At 45.7% G+C, this 20,150-nt stretch overlaps 1 protein-coding gene across 4 annotated transcripts in view; it reads right to left on the bottom strand.

Annotated features, from left to right (window-relative positions):
• Positions 1–1,185: 1,185 nt before the first annotated feature.
• The window catches only part of EHMT2 (euchromatic histone lysine methyltransferase 2), an 85,654-nt gene continuing 66,689 nt past the window's right edge, over positions 1,186–20,150 (bottom strand). For all 4 annotated transcript variants that reach the window (XM_081934274.1, XM_081934273.1, XM_081934276.1 and 1 more), the window contains exons 19-28: positions 19,228–19,332; positions 17,497–17,651; positions 16,661–16,828; positions 15,410–15,554; positions 11,056–11,133; positions 10,022–10,137; positions 7,356–7,442; positions 6,170–6,248; positions 4,001–4,176; positions 1,186–2,989 (exon numbers count right to left, since the gene is read on the bottom strand). In XM_081934274.1, coding sequence (XP_081790400.1) covers positions 2,809–2,989; positions 4,001–4,176; positions 6,170–6,248; positions 7,356–7,442; positions 10,022–10,137; positions 11,056–11,133; positions 15,410–15,554; positions 16,661–16,828; positions 17,497–17,651; positions 19,228–19,332 — 1,290 coding nt within the window. In that variant the 3' untranslated portion in view covers positions 1,186–2,808. The remainder of the gene's footprint in view (positions 2,990–4,000; positions 4,177–6,169; positions 6,249–7,355; positions 7,443–10,021; positions 10,138–11,055; positions 11,134–15,409; positions 15,555–16,660; positions 16,829–17,496; positions 17,652–19,227; positions 19,333–20,150) is intronic.

Raw genomic sequence — 20,150 nt, 5'->3', positions numbered from 1 at the left:
GCTCATTTCTGCTCTCTCTAGCCTTCAGGAGCACTCTGAAAGCCTCCTAAAGGTTCTGCACAGCCATTTTGGTGAAGAGGACGGGGTTTCTGGAGGCAAAAATTTTCTGTATTCAGTGTATAAGACGCACCCAGATTTTCAGCCTCTTGAGGGGAAAAAGGTGTGTCTTATACTCCGAAAAATATGGTAATATAAATCGCACATCACAGCTGATCGTCATCCAGCTTATCGTCGGAAATATCAGTTTGCCCAAACCGGTAGCAATTTTTATTATCGGTTCAGGCAAACCGGTCCAAACCGGTAGCATTTCAACCTGGGTTATATATATCTGAGGCCAATAGGATCTGATTAGCTCTGGATCTTGTGGATTTGGGAGACCGGCAGGGGTGGGTTCCTGCTAGTTCTAACCTCTTCTATAGAAGAGGTTCCACAAATCTACAGTGCTGTTTAGAACCGGTTCCAGCTCCCTCCCCCCGCCCGTCCGCACATCATCAAGATGAAGAGCGAGAGGAATTCTGGGAGTTGAAGTCCACAAGTCTTAAAGCTGTCAAGTTTAAACACCCCTGGTTTTTTTTTTCCTAAAGGGTTAGAGGTGCAAGGGTCTTGTAACTTGACAGCTTTAAGACTTGCACACTTCAATGCCAGAGTTCCTGAGCCAACATGACTGGAGGAGGAATTCTGGGAGCTGAAGTCCATAAGTCTTAAAGCTGTCAAGCTTGAACATCCCTGGGTTTTTTTTCTAAAGGGTTAGGGGTGCAAGGGTCTTGTAACTTGACAGCTTTCAGACTTGCGTGCTTCAAATGCCAGAGTTTCTGAGCCAACATTTTGTCCGGTTTGCTCAGAGGGTCGTTTTAAGCGTTCCGAAGGCTTCAGGGAAGCCTCCGGACGGTCCCTGAAGCCTCCGGAGGGCCTCCGTGGGGGCAGGGGAGGCTTTTTTCGCCCTCCCCAGGCTCCTATAAAGCCTCTGGAGCCTGGGGAGGGCGAAAAAAGCATGTAAAAATGGGGGGGTCGTGCCTGTTGTGTGCACATGCACACTGGGGGGTTGCGCATTGCATTATGGGTGCGGCACGCCCGCACACGACCCCCCTGCACTCCCCCCACTTGTGGCACATCAGCCAAAAAAGGTTCGCCATCGCTGTCCTAGACCGAGGAATGGAGAACAAAGCGACGAAATCACATTCAAGGTGCTGCTGTTGCTTTTCATCGTATCAAAATGCACCCGGTTGCCAACTTTTATTAGTTTTATGGTGCGGAGAAAATTACATTATAAAAAAACCCCCCGTTATGAAACCCATACAAAAAGAGACAGAGATAAGGCTGGCCCTCCAAACCGAGTCAAACCTGTCTTGCCGGTGGTTGAAGAGGGACAAAGGAACTTTAAAAACAAAGCAACTTTAAAAACCACTCGAAGACAAAGAGCGCAGACAAGCCACTGCTCCCACTCCAAAGTAAACCTTGATCCAAAATGAGCTTGGCCCCCAAGGAGAAGGGACACTACAGGCACAGGTTCTGCCAGCCAGCCAAGCATATTTCCATACAGGAGCACAAGCATACTTAGATAGAGGTCAGGGATCTCCAACCTTGGCAACTTTTAAGACTTGTGGACTTCAACTCCCAGAATTCCTCAGCCAGCAAGCTTTCCTCAGAATTCCTGAGAATTCCTCAGCAAGCTGGCTGAGGAATTCTGGGAGTTGAAGTCCACAAGTCTTAAAAGTTGCCAAGGTTGGAGACCCCTGCACTGGGTGATGGCAAAAAAGGCCTTTCAAGTTGACGCTTGGTTTCTAAACTTGTAAGCCTTCCCAGAATGTGTTGATGCATAAAAAAACACAACAACAAAACACCACGCACAACCTGCCTGCAGTGGAATTTGGACACCCTCCTTGCTTCTCCACTCAATAAAATACAATTAAAAAAAATAGAGCATTCCCAAAGCCTCTGGTGGAAGTTGCTTTTTTGGCCCAGAAAGCTGGAGAGCACTCCTGATTTCCTGCGTTTGCTGGCTGCCCCCAGACAGAGGAAACAGAGGCACAAAACGGGACAATCTCGCCTCAGCCAACTCAACAATTTGACTTACTTAAAATCATTAAAATCCTTTTAAAAATTATTTTCATTTTTGCCGTTCGCGTTTGACTTTGTCCCTCTCCTCCTTTGGCACTTCTTCCTTTAGTGACTCTCTTGGATTAGTTCTTTGAAAACTCTCGTCCCGTGGCCAGTTGGCCGCAGCAGTTTGGCCGTGGTGAGTTGTTGTAGATCCACAGAGGCAAGTGTCAAAAGATTTGGCTGGGTCACGTAAGAAAGTCGGTGAGCGCAGGGAGGAGTAAAAGGGCAAAACGGCACCGGCCTCAGCCTTCACTTCAAAATAAAATCAAACGAAGAGGATACCCACCCACCCATACAACCCACTCCACCCCCACCCTGTTCTCTGGTCTCCCACGGTTGTTTCTCCAGCGGATCACGAGTGCCAGACATTGCGGGAGCATCAATTGTGAGGAAAACTTTCAGGAGCTCAGATCTCCTGGGCCAAAGGTTGTCTTTCTTGCAGAGGTTTCATTTCCTTTCACACCCAGGGGACACCCCCCCCCTCCACCCACCCCACCTCTCTCCAGACATGCTTCTTCTGTTTTCTTCTCTCCTTTCACCAACGTGGCATCGCTTTAAGGCAAATTCCTCTTGGAGCGGAGCAGCTTCCGTGTTCCAAAACGACAAGCCGAGAGGAAGTCCACGGTGGGGGTGGTGGAGAAAAGGGGAAGTCAGGGGTGGGGCCGGGGAGAAGCGATTTCACATGCAGAAGGGGCAGCAGGACTCAGGTTAAACCTGAGAGGCGGGGAAGCTGCTGCTGTCCGGCAGCACATCCTGGTGGGCCTCCAGGCGAGCCAGGCGGCTCTGTTCCAGGGCAATCGCTTCCGCCGAATGTTTGCATTTCTCCGAACCGCACTGGCAGGTGAAATATTTGCTTTTGATGTCCCAGAAACGATCCCCGTAGTCAAATCTGCAGCACAGGTTACAAGGGGGTGGAGGAGGGAAAGAGCATAAAAATGACTTTAAGTTGATCTTGAGAACTGGAACTACCTAGCTTTTCAAAACCCAGTAAGACAAGACATCTCATATGGGTCATGTCCAGGGGTGGGCTTCACAAATTTCAGCAACGGGTCCTCTGCCCGATTGTTGGGTGGGCGTAGCCTAGTTGGCCTCCTGCATCACGGCGGATGGGGGTTGGGGCTCCTTTATTTCATGCCTCAGGATGGAGTTACCGATGGCACTTTAAAGTGCTAAATGTTGAGAGTCACCATGAAGATACATGCAAGAGAGTGCATCTCCCCCCCGCCCAGCATTCTGAATCTGCAACCGTTTTCTGGATGATTCCACACAATGCCGTTTCATCCTAGATCACTGACGACTAACCTTTTTGTCCTTGTGTGCCAAAAGCACGCACACATGCCCACACCCCATAATACAATGCATACGCAACTGCCCCCTTCCCCCCCCCCCCCGGTGCATACGCACACAACCCTCATCACCACCCCGGTTTTGGGCCTAGCAAGCCTCCCTGGACCAAAAACAGCGTGTGTGTGTGTGAACACCTCCCCCCTGCACTCCCCCCTCTCCCCGTGCATGCGTATGCTGTTACGAGTGTTATATCTGCATCGTATGCATATGTATTCCTCTCTAGCATTCATCTCTTGTTCAGTGATGCATTTCCTGCCTCTCTAGGATTTACCTCTATCTGCTCCTGTGAGGCCCTTCTGGTCCCTGTTGGATGTCTATGGTTATATTCTCGATGGCTTGCATAGTGTTTTAACTGCGTTTTGATTAAACAGCACGTGCTGCTGCAGAGACCTGAAAATCAGCTGGCTGGTGGGAGGCGCGCACGCACACGCAGTGGAACTGAGCTGGGGCAGCGGCAAAGAGGCCTCCGCGTGCCACCTGTGGCACGCATGCCATAGGTTCGCCATCGCGGTCCTAGATACACACACCACACACAAATTCCCTTAAGACTGACCCAAGTTCTTCACCAGTCTGAATGTCCCGGCTGCTGAAGAAAGCGATGCGGGGGAAGCGCAGGTCCTGGTGCAACATGAAGACTCGTACGGGGATGATATTAGGGTCACACAAGTGGTTGATGAAACGGCTGACATTGCCATAATAACGGGCATCGATGCAGTAAACCTCGCCGTCCTGCAGGAGGAAAAGCCAACCATGATCCAAACTCTTCTTTTTTTTTCTCAACATTTAACTTTTTAATTCGTTTTTTAATTAGAAAAAAAAAGTATGAAAAAATAAGAAGAGAGGGAGAGAAAAAGTAGAGATATAGTGTCCTGGGAGAAAAAGAAAAGAAAAGAAAAGAAAAGGGCACTGACTTCCGACTCTCTTTAGCCAGAGGTGAGTTGCTACCGGTTCACACAAACCAATAGTGGAAATTACTACTGGGTCGCGAATTGGTAGGGATGGCTGGCTGGCCACGCCCTCGAACCAGTTCCCCGTCACCCATGCTGTTGCTGACATCTTTTTTTTGTCCTTTTTTAATGTTCCGAGCGTGCGGAGAACAATTTATAGGCAACTGCGCACGTGCGCAGCAAACCGGCAGTAACGGCGGTGGCAACCCACCCATCTTTAACATAGTAGAAGGTAAACAACATTACAACCACAACTTGTTGCTTTTACACAATGGGTATGTACACGCCGTTTCTATAACAATAAGCCAGTTTAATTTACAAAAACAGAATCGAAGTTTCATTCCCCCCCCCCCCCCTTGTTGTAAGCACAAATTTGGAAGCAATATAGAGACAAAATTAAATATGGTATATTCTCTTCTTTGGATAAAGGAATCAGTTTCACTATCTCTGCTTCTCTTTGCTGCAGGGGATAATATACGTATCATTCATTGTCATTTTTTTTCAAATCTAGTCAACAATGTTTTTTACAAACTTTGGAGTATTATCCAAACTCTTCTGAATAGTACTAGAAGAAACCTATGGTTGGAAGGGAACTTACAGGTCCATCTTGTCCAATTAGATGAAACAAGAGGGCAGGAATCCTCAGGACCACCTTTAGCAGATGGCTAAGGAATTCTGGGAGCTATCTTAAAGCAGTCAAGGTTGAGAAACATTGCTATCTATATATAGGATTCATGGGACACAGGATTCATGGGGTGAGGTGGTTAGGGTGCAGTACTACTTCTGCTGACTGCCGGCTGCCTGCAATTTGGCAGATCAAATCTCACCAGGCTCAAGGTTGGCTCAGCCTTCCATCCTTCCGAGCTGGGTAAAATGAGGACCCAGATTGTTGGGGCCAATAGGCTGCCTTTGTAAATCGCTTAAAGAGGGGTGTAAAGCAATTTGAAGCGGTACAGAAGTCTAAGTGCTATTGCTGTTAGGAGGAAGGGAGTTGGCAGGCTGCAAAAGTCCTAGAGATACCAGCTGTAGGCTGCAAAAACCCAGATGACCTTTAGATAGCAGCAAAAGGTATGCTTTTTAATCCAGGGGTCCCCTACCCCTGCTCCCCACTAGCTAGGCTGCGGCCTGTTTGCGAACTGGACTGCATAAGCAGGAGGTGGGCGTCCATGTGTGTGCTTAGCTCAACTTGTGCAATTGATGGGTGCTGGGGGCTCTCACACAGGACCCTCTCCTCCCCCTGCCAGTCTACCAAGCCAGAAAGGTTGGGGACCATTGCTTTAATGCAGCAGCTTCCAAACTTTTGGGCACCAGGGACTGGTTCCATGGAGAGAGGTTTTGCCGTGGATCGGAGGGGGTGTGTGGTTTCGTGCGCTGCCTTCATGGGGTTTTGCTTGGTTGCGCGGCCTGGCTTCTTGCCCCGTTTTATGACCACAGTTGTTGAGTGAATTGCTGCAGTTGTTAAGTTAGTAATATGGCTGTTAAAGTGAATCTGACTTCCCCACCGACATTGCTGGTCGGAAAGATCGCAAGAGGGGATCGCACGGCCCCAAGACGCTGCAATCATCATAAATACGAGTCAACGGGAAATGTCAATTTTGATCTCGTGACCATGGGGATGCTACAATGGTCATAAATGAGAAAAATGTCATTATTTTCAGTGCTGTTGTAACTCCGAACGGTCACTAAGTGAACCGCTGTAAGTCGAGGACTACCGGTATGAAGATAGATGTAAGAAACAATCTTTCTGTCCTCTGAGCCCCAGTTTTTAACTTTACCTTATTGTCTAGATCGAACAGGTATGAATCGTCTTCCCTTACGTCAGCTTCTGCATCAGAAATTAGTTCTCCTACATACCTTTCAAGACAAGGACAAACATAACAAAGGTTAGAGAGGATGACTTGTCCCCTGAAGCCAGCTGTCAGGCCTGCAGTTATGTTCCTTTTAGGATCTTTGGCCTGCCACACTCTCTTTTATTTCACTATGCTGTTTCATTAGTGTAGTAGTTGGGAGGAGGGGAATAGAAAGGAGTAGAATCGTGGAATGTGTTGTCGTCGTTCCTTTCTAGAAGCCCAAGATCATATTTTGTCTCTGCACCTCTGCACCTGACCGGAACCAGCTGGGTGGAGATGCCAGCGTGGCAGAAGAAGATTGGACCATGTGACGGATTTATGGGCGTGGGGATAAGATCATGAACTTTCAACTGGGTGGAATCCCCGGAGGCTTTTAGATTTGGGATTCCACAGATGTGCCAACATGTCTGTCTTATTAAATTGGAACTTTAAGGATAGCTCTGCCTTGGACTCTGATTTAATTCTGCATGATATTTGGAACGCTGACACTAGGATTCTCCAGCAGCACGAAGCCTAGTCCTCGTCCCAATAAACCCTTTTTATTTAATTTCTACTGAATTTCTCTCCAGCAAAGTCTTTCCTCTCCCACAGTCTTTCAAGATGGTTCACAATTACCGACCTTTATCAGGCTTGGAGAGTGGCCAGACGGATATCTTTCAGACGCCTCCGCAATACTTGGCAAGAATGCAGGAATGAACTAATTGTCTCCTGCAAACTCCACTCCCCCTTCGCTCCTCTTTTATTCCCTTTGGGAGGGGTCGTTCACCATCCACCTGTGGCCTTACTCCCAAGTCAACCCCTGTTCCTTAGCTGTTCCCTTCGTTTGGCAACTCTGTGCATGCGCACACTGGGAACAGGCTCCAGCTGTTCGCCTGCCTCACTGATGTCCGATTCCGAAGGCAGCTGATATCTGTCAGACGGCCCTGGCCTCCTCTCTCTGCTTCTGGCGCAGAGCCCTCATCAGAGCCTTCCCCAGACTCCAGGACTGGCCCATGTTCCTCCCCAATCTCCTCACTGTCTGAATCTGCTGCCAGCTCTTCTGGCCACTGGCGGGCCATAACACCCCCAAATATATATAGGAAAGCTCCAGATGAAAAAAAAATTCACTCACTCGCATATGAAGGTTCCCTGGGGGATGGTCTGAAGGGCTCGGACGCCCCAACCCATTTTCGCCGTTCGGTACAGCTGCAGGCGAACTCTTCAATCAAGAATATAGAATAGAATAGAATTCTTTATTGGCCAAGTGTGATTGGACGCACAAGGAATTTGTCTTTGGTGAATATACCAAAGATGCAGTTGTGAAAATGTAAAGCTTTCTTCCCTGGATGTTCTGATCTATAGAGCTGTGTTTCTCAACCTTAGCAAGTTTTAAATGAGTGAACTTCAACTCCCAGAATTCCCCAGCCAGCTATGGTGGCTGGGGAATTCTGGGAGTTGAAGTCCACTCATCTGAAAGCTGCTAAGGTTGAGAAAGACTGCTTATAGGGTATTAAAATAAAGAGGGAGCCCAATTAAAAAGTACTTCTCATTTTAAAAAAAACCATCCTGGAGTGAAGGATATATTTAAACCAGATTTCCTTAATTTGTACCCTTCAGATGTGCTACACACCAATTCCCCTCAAATTGCAAATAGTGTGGGATGAGAAAGAACAGGCTATGAAATCCACTGGAAGAAAAGTGGGACATAATAGGACCAGCAATAACGAGACAATGACAACAATACTGTTGTTTTCTTTAAAAAACAAAACAAAATTAATGTCTATTTGTAATGATACTTGGGAATGATCTTTGGAGATGGGGAAGAGATGTTGCCTAGGGAATGATTAGAGAAGAGAGAGCATAGTCCACAGTTGCTAATTGCAGAGGAAAAAACTGAAAAAGGAACTTCCTTATCTTCTCAGGCTGTCTACTAGATAGCTATCAGACCTGTTAACGTGGCCTTAATATAAAGTAGGATCAGATCATATGGTTATGTTTCCTGTCTCGTCTATCTGGGCAGGCTGTCCCTATTGTGTTGTTGCAACTTGTACGGCGGGTCAAATTTTTCAACTTTCAATTTCCAAACAATAGGGGTGCACAAAAGTTGTGACATACCTTGGGGATTGGAAAAATATTTACTTTAATATAATTTAGATGTCCTTGGTAAGTAACGGCATAAATATCACAATTTTTTAACATTTTGTCTCACAGTTGCAGTGAATTCCCACATTCATTACCCTTTCATTCCCACATGCTACTAATTTCCAAGTCGCGCCCCACCCACCCCCCTCAATTTTTGCACGTGTTTTGGCACTGTGTTCCAATAGTTGAGGAGTTCCTATGAAGATGAGGAAGTCAAACTATTTCCCAAAATACCAAAAACCAAGACGAGAAACAATGCATGGAAACCAACCAAGGAGAAAAGGAAACTAGAGCTAAGGTAAAAAATTTGCTAACAGTGAGAGCCATCATCCAATGGAACCGTTTCCTTCAGAAGTTATAGAAGGGACTGGAGAATCATTTATCTGAAATGGAATAGGATCTCCTGCTCAAGCAGGGAATTGGACTAAAAGACCTCCTGGGTCCCTTCCAAACTCTATTGTTCTATGCTTTCTTTCTAGTGAGGGAGGGAGAGAGAGAAGTGTGTGTGTGTGTGAGAGAGAGAGATAGAGACAGAGAGAGACGGAGAGAGAGACAGAGACAGAGATGGAGAGAGAGACAGAGAACACAACTGTGAACAAGGAAGTCCCGCTTGGATCCCGCTTATAATTGGTTTATAAGAAGCTTAAAGGAAAAAGATCAATAGAGGGAAGGAATTACATAGGGTCGGTTTACTGTCATAAATGTTTACATGCATGGATAAAACCCATATGGAACTTTCATTGTTTGTGAAACTGATAACGCTAACAAGTGAATGCGTGGTGTGTGTGTGTGCGAGAGAGGGAGGGAGGGGTGTGTGGATGGATAGTCTTCAAGCTCTATATGAACTTCAGTATAACTTCAAACAATCTCTAAATGAACTGTTGTAAGTCGAGGACTACCTATATTGTCTTACATATATATGTGATATAGATGTAGGACCTGTATTGTCCTACATATACAGTATGTGTGAGATAGATAGATAGAGAAAGAGAGAGAGAGAGAGAGAGAGAGAGAGAGAGATGATAGATATAGATAGAGAAAGAGAGATAGATAGATAGACAGATAGAGAAAGAGAGAGAGATAGATAGATAGAAGATAGATAGAGATAGATAGAGAGATATAGATATAGATAAAGAGAGATAGATAGATAGATAGATAGATAGATAGATAGATAGATAGATAGATAGAGATAGAGAGATAGAGAGAGAGAGAGAGAAAGAGAGATAGATAGATAGATAGATAGATATAGATAGATAGATATAGATAGATAGAGAAAGAGAGATAGATAGATAGATAGATGGATAGAGATAGATAGAGATAGATAGATAGATAGATAGATAGATAGATATAGATAGATAGATAGAGATAGATATAGATAGATAGATAGAGATAGATAGATAGATAGATAGATAGACATAGATAGATAGATAGATAGATAGATAGATAGAGATAGATAGAGATAGATAGATAGATAGATAGATAGATAGATAGATAGATAGATAGATAGATAGATAGATTCCTGCTCTAGCAGTGTGTAAGTGCTGGACCAACTTAGTCCTCTCTTGGATATTTCAGCCTCTGTTCCTTTAACCCAGAAAAAATTTCTGCGTTTTGTTTTCAGTTTGGGGAGACAGTGAAAGCAGTCAAAGATCTCACTTGATGCCGCCTTGAACAACCCGGTTTTTGCAGTTCCTCCAGCAGGTGCAGGCCTGGTTACACTCAAAGATCAAAGGGGGCTCAATCTTGTTGAACTCTTGTAGCAAACGTCCGTCCTGCAAAGAGGGGTAAGAGGGAGGGGGGTTTGACGCAGACAGTTCCGTTGCCATGGTAACAGCCTCCCTTTTCCTCCTTTGAGGTCTTGGGGAAGTGTGCTGGCCTAGTTTTTCCCTTCACAACTGCCCTCCAAATGAGCAAGAGTTGAGGGGGGGAAAGAGGCGTTGTCCACTTCGTGTTTTCTTAAATTAAAGCCCCAAAGATGTTTTTTTCCCCCCCAAAAGGCAACCGGGCTTTGCTTTTCCTTGAAGACGTTTCGCTTCTCATCTAAGAAGCTCCTTCAGTTCTGACTGGAAAAAAAACAACACCTTTGGGACAACCATGACCTGGGTGACTGAGGATCTCCACAGACTCTTAAATTAAAGGTTCCTCTCAATCGGTAAAGAATCATTTAGGCCTCACTTTTTCACATGGTGAGGGGCAGCTCTAGGAGGCGATGCTCATCTCCATTTCAAAGCCGAAGAAACAGCGCTCTCTTAATAAATTGGACTTTTGAGGAATCCCTTGCCTCGGACTCTGATTTACTTTCGGGTGCTATTTGGAACCCAGGCAGTGTGGGCTTCAACAATCCATACTGTTTGGGGAATCCTAGGACTTGAAGTCCCCGCATCCCTTTTAAGAAATGTATTATTTTCGGGGGGATTTCTACCTCCCGCATGTTGTAGCTGTCAAATTTTTTCAACACCTATTTACCTTTTCCCCTAAAACATTTGTAAAAAACCAATAAAATTTTTTTACAATAAAAAATGTATTATTAAGTATTAAAAACCCAGGGAAACAGGTTAGCAAATGCAGACTCTCGGTTGAGTGACATTTCTCACAGGTATCCAAGTAGAATTTTTTTCACACCTCTCTCAGTCTGAGGTTTCCGGTTTGCTAAGCGGACTCTTCTGCCCCACACAAAAGTACCACCTCACCTTGTCATACCAGCAGCGGATGCTGAGCTGTCCACAGAGACAGTTGCTGGAGGAACAGTCATCCTGGCACGTGCAATGCTGCCAAGGTAAGAAGAAGAAAGGTGAGAACAGAGGCGTCATGGCAGGTGATGGTGCTAAATATCACCCAGCTTCTATTCCGGTGTTTTTCCAACGGTGGCAACCTGAAGACAGGGGAACTTCAACTCCCAGAATTACGTGGGCTGGGGAAGTCCACCCGACTTAAAGTTGCCACGGTTGAACAAACACTGCTCTAGGCCAGCGGTCACCAACTAGTGGTCCGTGAGAAAATTTTGGTGGTCCACAGAAAAAGTATTTGCATTTTTTATATTGAACTAAATCAGGAGTCCTCAAACTACGGCCCCGGAGCCGGATATGTGCAATGACCGCTTGTGTTGCTGCAGAGAGTCTCCCCCTTTGGGGTCTTTGTTTGCGGGTCGGAGGTGGGAAGAAATTCCAACTTGGGGTTTGCTTCAGCCTCCTGGTGCGGGGCTTTGGGTGAAGGCTGGAGGAAAGCGCCACTGGTGGCAAAGAGCCGGAGGGCCTTGCTCCACTGGGACTATACTGGGAACTGGCTGACCATCTCAGCCCGCTGAGCCGCCAGGGGCCGGTACCTGGCCTTGCACTCCCACAGGTCTTCCCTTTGCTTGGAAAACCTATGCTCATAGTCTTTAGTGAGGTGCTTCTGCTGAGCCTCCTCGGTCAGATCCAATTTGAACTGAGCCAGATGTTTTGTCAACTCTTTCTCATGGTGGGTGCTTAGCTCCAACAACTGCTTCCTGTTGGGGCCCTAAAAAGCCCGTTTGGGCAAGCGAGGAGTGGCTAGGTGGGGAGGGGCGAGTAAGAGGCCAGCGAGGCGCCCCTCGATGTGAGTGACATCGAGTTGGCCACGCCCACCCAGTCACATGACCACCTAGCCACGCCTGCCCACCCGGTCATTCGGCAGATCATATTAGTGGTCCGCAGGATTTAAAATCATGAATTTAGTGGTCCCTGAGGTCCAAAAAGTTGGGGACCCCTGCTCTCGGCTAAGGCAGATAAGCAGCCTCTCCAGAGGGAAGAAATATATAAACCATAGTTCTGTGCTACAGGCAAAGCTGGCCATTTGGAAAGCAAAGGTAGCAAGAATGGGAGCCCAGAAATTGTATCTAACAGGTAGCCTTGAACTACTCTGAGATTTTCTCAGTGAAGGAGATGGGCGGTAAAGAAGTTTGATATCTAAATAAACAAAAAATAATTTTTTTCCCATTTCACTCCTTTCCTTACACTTTTTAATTGTTAAGCCGATAGCCAGGAAGCTAACCGCATATTTCTTAGAGACTAGAGTCCAAATTTCACAAGAGCACAACACAGCCAGTTTGGGCTATCCTGCAAGCCATTCTTACTAGGCTTACCTCTTAAGAATCTTAATCAAGATGTGATTGTGTTAATGCCACGTATTACCATATTTGAAGGCATAAGGAATGTTAGAATTTATTCAAAGTTAGCTTAATAAAGGGGGAGTTAAAGCACAAGAATAGTAACATGTTAAAATTAGTTCGCTTATGTTAGTGTATGGTTGTTAAATGTTTATACCCTGTATTTTGCTCTGGGAGGTCAGGGGGAGGGAGGGTGGGAAGAGGGAAGGGTAAGGGGGGTGATAATTGTAAAATTTATTATAAAAATAAATAATAATAATAATAATAATAATAATAATAATAATAATAATAATAATAATAATAATAATAATAATAATAATAATAAAAGAATCTTAATCAAGAGATGAGGTTCTAGGAGCTCAAAGAGGAGGACCATTAAAATATAAAGATAAAGAAATAACCATTCTTAAACAGATCCCAAAGAAAGTAAGAGATAATAGAAGGAAATATTCCTTCTTAGCAAAAAGATCATATAATAATGGGGTTTGGTTCAGGTGGCTGTTTCCAGAAGGCATGTTGATTTTTTGGGAGGGCAGCAGAATTAGAATCAACACAGTAGTGGAAGCAGAAGCTTTCGCTAAAAAACACAGTGCTCTCTTAGGTGAAATGGGGGATGTTACACAAGAAACAAGGGAGGGAGGGGCTGAGGCTCAGCCGGTGGACAGGAGGAAGGACGCAACAGCTAGAAGACTCAGATCACAAAAGTGATTTGGAACACTATTGCAATTGTTGCTATAATGTATTTTCATGGAAGTGATACAAAACAAATGACTGAAACATACTGATGATTTTGTGTTAAACTTAAAACTGCTAATACTTATGTAAATGTTGATATTTTTCTATCTTTGCTTGTAAAAGTTGCAAGACCAGGGGGGCTTCTCCCCCCCCGCACGATGTAGCTGTCAAAATGTTTTATAACCCTTTTTCCTTGTAAATTTTTTAAAAAACTAATAAAAATTTGAACAACAAAAAAGAATCTTAATCAAGGCTCAGATTTGATCCTGAAATCAAATTATTTGATCTGGAATGTTGGTAATGCCACGTAAAGACATTACAAAGGTGGAATCCTTGGGCTTCTAGGTGTTTGCTTGCAAACATTTTATTACTTGACTTGATAACACCATCAATGCTAATGGGTATGAGGCATTCTCTTAGCTTATATATACTATGCTTCCCCGAAAATAAGACTCAGTCTTATAAATCTTTTTGCCACCAAAAAAGGCACCAGGTCTTATTTTGGGGGGGGGGGGGAGTCTGTCTTCCAGCGACTCACCTAGTGGCGGTGGCACAGACAGCCCCACCCAGCAGGAGCCCGCTGCCAGCCCACTTCTTCTGCGTCCGCCTGTCTGGATTGATCCGGAACTCTGTCATTGGCTGCAGAGGCTTTTCCGGAAGGCCTCTGATGGCGAAACGGAGGCCAGAGGCGATGTGTGCAAGCGGTGGCAAGCGGCCGCAAAAGAAGTGGGCTGGGAAGGCAAGGCAGGTGTTGGGGTGTGCGAGGCATGTTAAGTAGGGGACCTTCAATTTTTACCTGTGCACCCCAGAGTGGGCGGGGTCTTAAACCGGGCTTAATATGGGGTTAAGCCCTTAGGGCTTATATTGGATGCACGTGTGAAAATAAAGCTAGGGCTTACTTTCAGGGTGGGACATATTTTCAGGGAAACATGGTAGCAGTTTGCTCTGCCACTGTTGTTGGGGGATACGCTTTTCTTCTTGGTAGCTACTTGATGAGACTATTATTTTCCTTCTTATTTTTTGTCTTGTGTTAATCCCTGCTTATCTAGTATTGGCTGCCCGAGAGGATGTCTTTTGGTCTGTTTTTTCCCCTTCTTAGGTTTTTTTTATTGTCTTTTTTGATGATGTTACTTTAGCTGAGCAATGAAACATCTGCAAACAAACAACCAAGTGCAGAGAGGACCCGAGGTCACTATAGTTCAACCCTGAGCTAGAGATATTTTCTTCTAGTGGAAGCATTAGATGCCAGATTGCTGTCTCCTTCTTTACAACCTCCTTCAACTGACAGCATTGGATCATCGGAGTTTTAGAGCAGAATCCTGTTATGGCCCACCAGCAGCCAGCAGAGCTGGTAGCAGAGTCGGACAGTGAGGAGGTTGGAGAGGAGCATGGGCCAGTCCTGGGAGCTGGGGAAGGCTCGGACATAGGCTCTGCGTCAGAGGCAGAGACGGGGCCAAGGCCATCTGGCAGTAATCAGGTGCCTAAGGGAGCTAGACAGCAGTGAGGAACAGTTGGAGCCTGTTTCTAGTGTGTGCATGCGCAGAGCTGCCAGAAGAAAAGAACAACTCAGAAATGAGGGTAGACTTGGGAGTAAAGTCACAGATGGATGGTGAATGGCCTCTCCATAGGAAACAAAAGAGGAGTGAAAGAGGAGTGGGCTTTTGCAGGAAACAATTCGTTCGTTTGTTCGTTAGATTCGTTTCAGGAGTGTGAAGATCTGTCCGTGAATCTCAGAGACTCTGTGCCCAGTCTTTCCTTGCACAGCACCCCATTTGGAAAATATTTACATGGCAGCTTCCCAAGGTAGATAAGGTCTGTAGTCATAAATATTCCTTTGAAAAACTTGTTTGCCAGGCCTTGGCTGAATGTGAATGAGAGGAATTCACATTCGTTTAATAAAAGGGGTTTTGTCTGGACCAGGACTCCGCCTCCTGCTTTTGGGGGGAAGCCTAGCACAGAACAAATCCTTCCCATCACTTTGTTCAACCGAACAACCAGGAATCAGATCAGAGACCTTTTGCCTTGCAAAGCATCTGCTCTCCCACCACGCCAGGGTCTCCCTGCACCCCCAGGCTAAAATAACTCTCCAGAGCCAGGCTATGCTTCTTCCCTTTGACTTTTGCCTTCCCCTCCGTTGGCCGTGCCCAGGAGCCAAGCTGCTTTGGGACGGATCCAAAGGATACCTGTAAGTGGGTGATATTGCGGTCAATGTTCATGGTGGAGGTCTCGCAGTTTTCTGAAATGTACTTGTAGTCATCAGGGCAGGGTTCTTCATCCACAGAGTTGACGCAGGGAATGGGCACGTTTTCGTAGCCCCGAGCCACATCCCTGGTTAAAGAAAAGAGGGTGGAACGTTATGACGATGCCACTTTAAAGCACGCTGCCCTGCTTTAACGTATTTGGCTTCCATTTTTTATCTGGCTAACTCTGATATTCCACCCTGCTTAAAATGAGTATTTACTGTGGATGACAAGCTGGACAGTCTTTGTAAGCCTCAGTCATTTTATTTTTATTTTATTTCTCGCAACCTATTCCCTTTATTGGAATACTGCATTCAGTTTTGGTCGCCACGATGTAGAAAAGACGTGGAGACTCTGGAAAGAGTGCAGAGAAGAGCAACAAGGATGATTAGGGGACTGGAGACTAAATCATATGAAGAACGGTTGCAGGAACTGGGTATGTCTAGTGTGATGAAAAGAAGGACTAGGGGAGACATGCTAGCAGTGTTCCAATATCTCAGGGGTTGCCACAAAGAAGAGGGAGTCAAACTATTTTCCAAGGCACCTGAGGGCAGAACAAGAAGCAATGGGTGGAAACTAATCAAGGAGAGAAGAAACTTAGAACTGAGGAGAAACTTCCTGACAGTTAGAACAATTAATCAGTGGAACAGAAATTGCCTCCAGAAGTTGTGAATGCCCCAACACTGGAATTCTTTAAGAAGATGTTGGATAGCCATCTGTCTGAAACAGTATAGGGTTTCCTGCCTAGGCAGGGGGTTGGACTAGAAGCTTGCCTGAGCTCCTTACTGGTCTTTTAAGTGCACGACGCGTAAAGCACCTGCGCGATGCTCCGCTGAGCAGCTGGAGCATCGGGGAGGCTTGCGGAGACGCTAAGGTGCATGCCTAGGCAGGGGGTTGGACTAGAAGACCTCCAAGGTCCCTTCCAACTCTGCTATTGTAGCAGGAAACCCTATACCGTTTCAGACAAATGGCTACCCAACATCTTCTTAAAAACTTCCAGTGTTGGGGCATTCACAACTTCTGGAGGCAACTTCTGTTCCACTGAATAATTGTTCTCACTGTCAGGAAATTTCTCCTTAGTTCTAAAACACTTCAGACAAATGGTATCCAATGATTAGGGGATGGAGGCTAAAACATATGAAGAACCGGTTGGAACGGGGTCTGGAAACCACCACTGTGCCTGACCCCCCTTACCTGCTGATGATACGTTCCGTGCGCACCGAACGGTTAAGGATGCCTTGGCGGATCTTGCGGTTGAGTTGAAGGGCAAACCAAACATCTGAATTCTCCAAGGTCAGGTCCACGGGCAAATCCCCCTCCTTGTTCCGTATTTCAGTGTCGGCGCCCCTTGACAGGAACAAGCTGTGCGAGGAAGAAGGATCGTAGTAGATTAGAACAGGGGTCTCCAACCTCGGCCACTTTAAGACTTGTGGACTTCAACTCTGGGAGTTTAAGTCCACAAGTCTTAAAGTGGCCGAGGTTGGAGATCCGTGGATTAGACGTTACAACAGCCCTGAAAAAGGGACTTGAGACCATTTTTCACACTTACGACCGTTGCCGCATCCCCGTGGTCATGTGACCAGAATCCAGAAGCTTGGCAACTCACTCATATCTATGAGGGTTGTAGTGTCCCTTCTGACAAAAGTCAGTGGGGAAGCCAGATTCATTTAACAACGGCATTACTAAGTTAACAGCTGCAGTGATTCACTTAACAACTGTGGCAAGAAAGGTCCCAACGTGCGGCAAAAATCACGGAACAAATGTCTTGCTTAACGACAGAAATTTTGGGCTCAATTGTGGTCGTAAGTGAAGGACTATTTATATAGTTTGACAGTAAAGTAGAATTAGCTGATCTATATGTGATGCTTATCTGGTTTGCCCTGTGAGGCTTATCGGTTGCTTTTATATGGAAAACAGGGTATCTGTAGGTAGAGGCCTTGCAACGGCTAATCCCCCCCCCCCCAGGTCTCACGATACAGGATCCAAAACGGAAACTTGTCGGTTGTTGTTTAGCTCTGCCTGTTGCTTACAGAACACAGTCGTGGTAGCTCTCCCGGGCCGCTATATGCAGAGGCGTGTCTCCGTGGAAATTGACGGCGTGGAGGTCACACTGGGCATTAAGTAAGACTTCGGCAATCTCCGCACTTCCTGTGAAGGAGGCCCAGTGCAAGCAGATGTTCTCTTCCTGGATGGAAGGAGAGGAAGGCATTAAAGAAGAGTGAAAGACAACGGGCCGGGTGTCCAAACCTCCGTTATGTCCCCTCGTGGATGCCAGTAAAGATGTGCAGAAGCTCTCCTCTGTCACTCTCAGCAGTTGCTGTCAGGCCTGCAGCCATCTTTTCTTTTGGACCTTTGGCCTGCCACAGTTTCTATCATTCTGCTCTGCATTTTCTATTGTGGGAAAATGGGAAGGGGGGGGGGGTTGTACGGAGTTAGATGATATGTAGCCATAATACAATTCTTTCTAGAAAGCCAAGGTCATCCTTTGTCTCTGCACCTCTGCGCCTGACCGGAACTGGATAGGTGGAATCTGTCGTCATGGCAGTGGGAGATTGGACCATGTGATGGACTTGTGGGTGTGGGGGCAAGATCTTGAACTTTCAACTGGGTGGGGAAAACAGGGAAGCTTTCAGATTCAGGTTTTCCCAGATGGCTCTCTTAATAAATTGGACCTTTGAGCAATACTTTGCCTTGGACTCTGATTTACTTTTGGATGCTATTTGGAACCCTGACAGTTGCCATAGGAGGGATCCCAAAAGTCAAGATGGCAACCCTGACTAGCAGGCCCAAAGCCGGAATGTCCATCAACGTTGCATGCATGTACAAAAAAAACGAGACTTCAATGGCACTGCCCTATCTACCATGTGACTCATTTTACTCACTTTGCCCCTTAGCAGTGTTACTTACCTAATTGCAAGGATTTCCTTTTATGCAAGGGCCCAGCAGCAATGGGGTGGCCTAACCCAGAGGTCTCATAGCACTTAGGCTTATACACCGCTTCACAGTACTTTACATTCCTCTCTAAGCGCTTAACAGAATCAGCATATTGCCTCCAACAATCTGGGTCTTCATTTTACCGACCTCGGAAGTTGGAAGGCAACTTTGGTGTCAGCCTACATCTTCATTTGCTGCCTGCTGCCATGGAAACGATGGGAGGGGGAGCAATGGGCACTTGGGCAGGGGGGGGGGCGGAGGGAGCATGCAGGTAGTGAAAGTGGAAATTTGCCAGCGGCAATGAAACTGCCAGCTTGGATTTTGTTTACCATCCTCAAGGCCAACTGTCCTAGCTTCGGAATGCAGAAGGGAGGAACAGCGTACCTGAATCAGAGACTTTCCCAAAACATCTTCTTGGCCGATGATTGGACTCTGGTTGCCTAGTTATAAGGGGGGGGGGGGGGCTCTAAAGTTTGTTTCAGTTTGTTGTTTCACATGTTTTTGCTTCAGATCGTGTCTGACTTAGCTGTATTCTGTTCTTTACAAGTAAAGTATCTTTTCTCTATTTTTAAGGGAGTCGAGGGTTTTTCTTCCTAGGGATTAAATAGATGCAGTCCTGACACTTTAAGTGTCAACTTTAAGACTTGTTGGACCAACTGTGGCTGGCTGGGGAATTCTGGGAGTTGAAGTCCACAAGTCTTAAAGTTGCCAAGGTTGGAGATCCCGGGACGAATCAACCTTGTCCATTCTGTTATGTGGATAAATCCAACCAGAGATTTCCACTCCTCCCCCCAGGATGCTTCCCCAGGAAACCCAAACTCACGTACGTTGTCAGTCAAGGTGACATCAGCTCCTCGGGTAAGCAACATACGGATCACCTCAATGTGTTTGTGCTCGGCAGCCCAGATAATGGGGGTCCATCCTCCATTATCCTAAGCAAAAAACAAGGAGAACAAGCATAGTGTGAAGGCCAACAATCTGACTATTATAACATATGGGAATATGAGAAGCAACTTAGAACTGAGGAGAAATTTCCTGACAGTTAGAACAATTAATCAGTGGAACAGAAGTTGCCTCCAGAAGTTGTGAATGCCCCAACACTGGAAGTCTTTAAGAGGATGTTGGATAGCCGTTTGTCTGAAACGGTATAGGGTTTCCTGCCTAGGCAGGGGGTTGGACTAGAAGACCTCCAAGGTCCCTTCCAACTCCGCTATTGTATTATTATTGTATTATTGTATTTTATCAATGATTAGAGAATAAATATGAAAAGTGGAAAAAAGCAGAGGAATGAAACAGAGAAAATGTTTTAATAAAGTTAAATAAGTTAAGAAGAGGATTGTTATAGTATTAGGTACAGTATATATTAGTATTAAGTTAAGAATAGATAAAATAATAAATATTCCTTGGTTACAATGTAAAGTAGAGAGTATACAGCTTGTATAACAGTGTAAATGTACTGTCCCCTCAAAATAACGCAACGCACAGCCATTAATGTCTAAACTGCTGGCAAGATATACTTTAATATTTACAAAATGCGAGGGGGTGTACTCACTTCTGTGATACACTGTAGCTGTAAATTGTACTTGTTATTGCATAAAATATTTGCACAAAATATATGTACCCAGGCGACACACTGTTTAATGGAAGATGATGCTTGAATAAAAAATTTAAAAAGCATTGTGTGAAGGCCCAGGGAGAGCTGAGTGAAGCTGGTAGCCACTGTCAGCAACCAAGGAAAACAGCTTCTCCA

The sequence above is a fragment of the Natrix helvetica genome (genome assembly GCF_964273705.1).
Source record: "Natrix helvetica genome assembly, chromosome: 1".
NCBI classification, from domain to species: Eukaryota; Metazoa; Chordata; class Lepidosauria; order Squamata; family Natricidae; genus Natrix; species Natrix helvetica.
The sequence above is the reverse complement of the archived record's forward strand: the minus strand, read 5'-3'. Positions and strand labels throughout refer to the sequence as shown.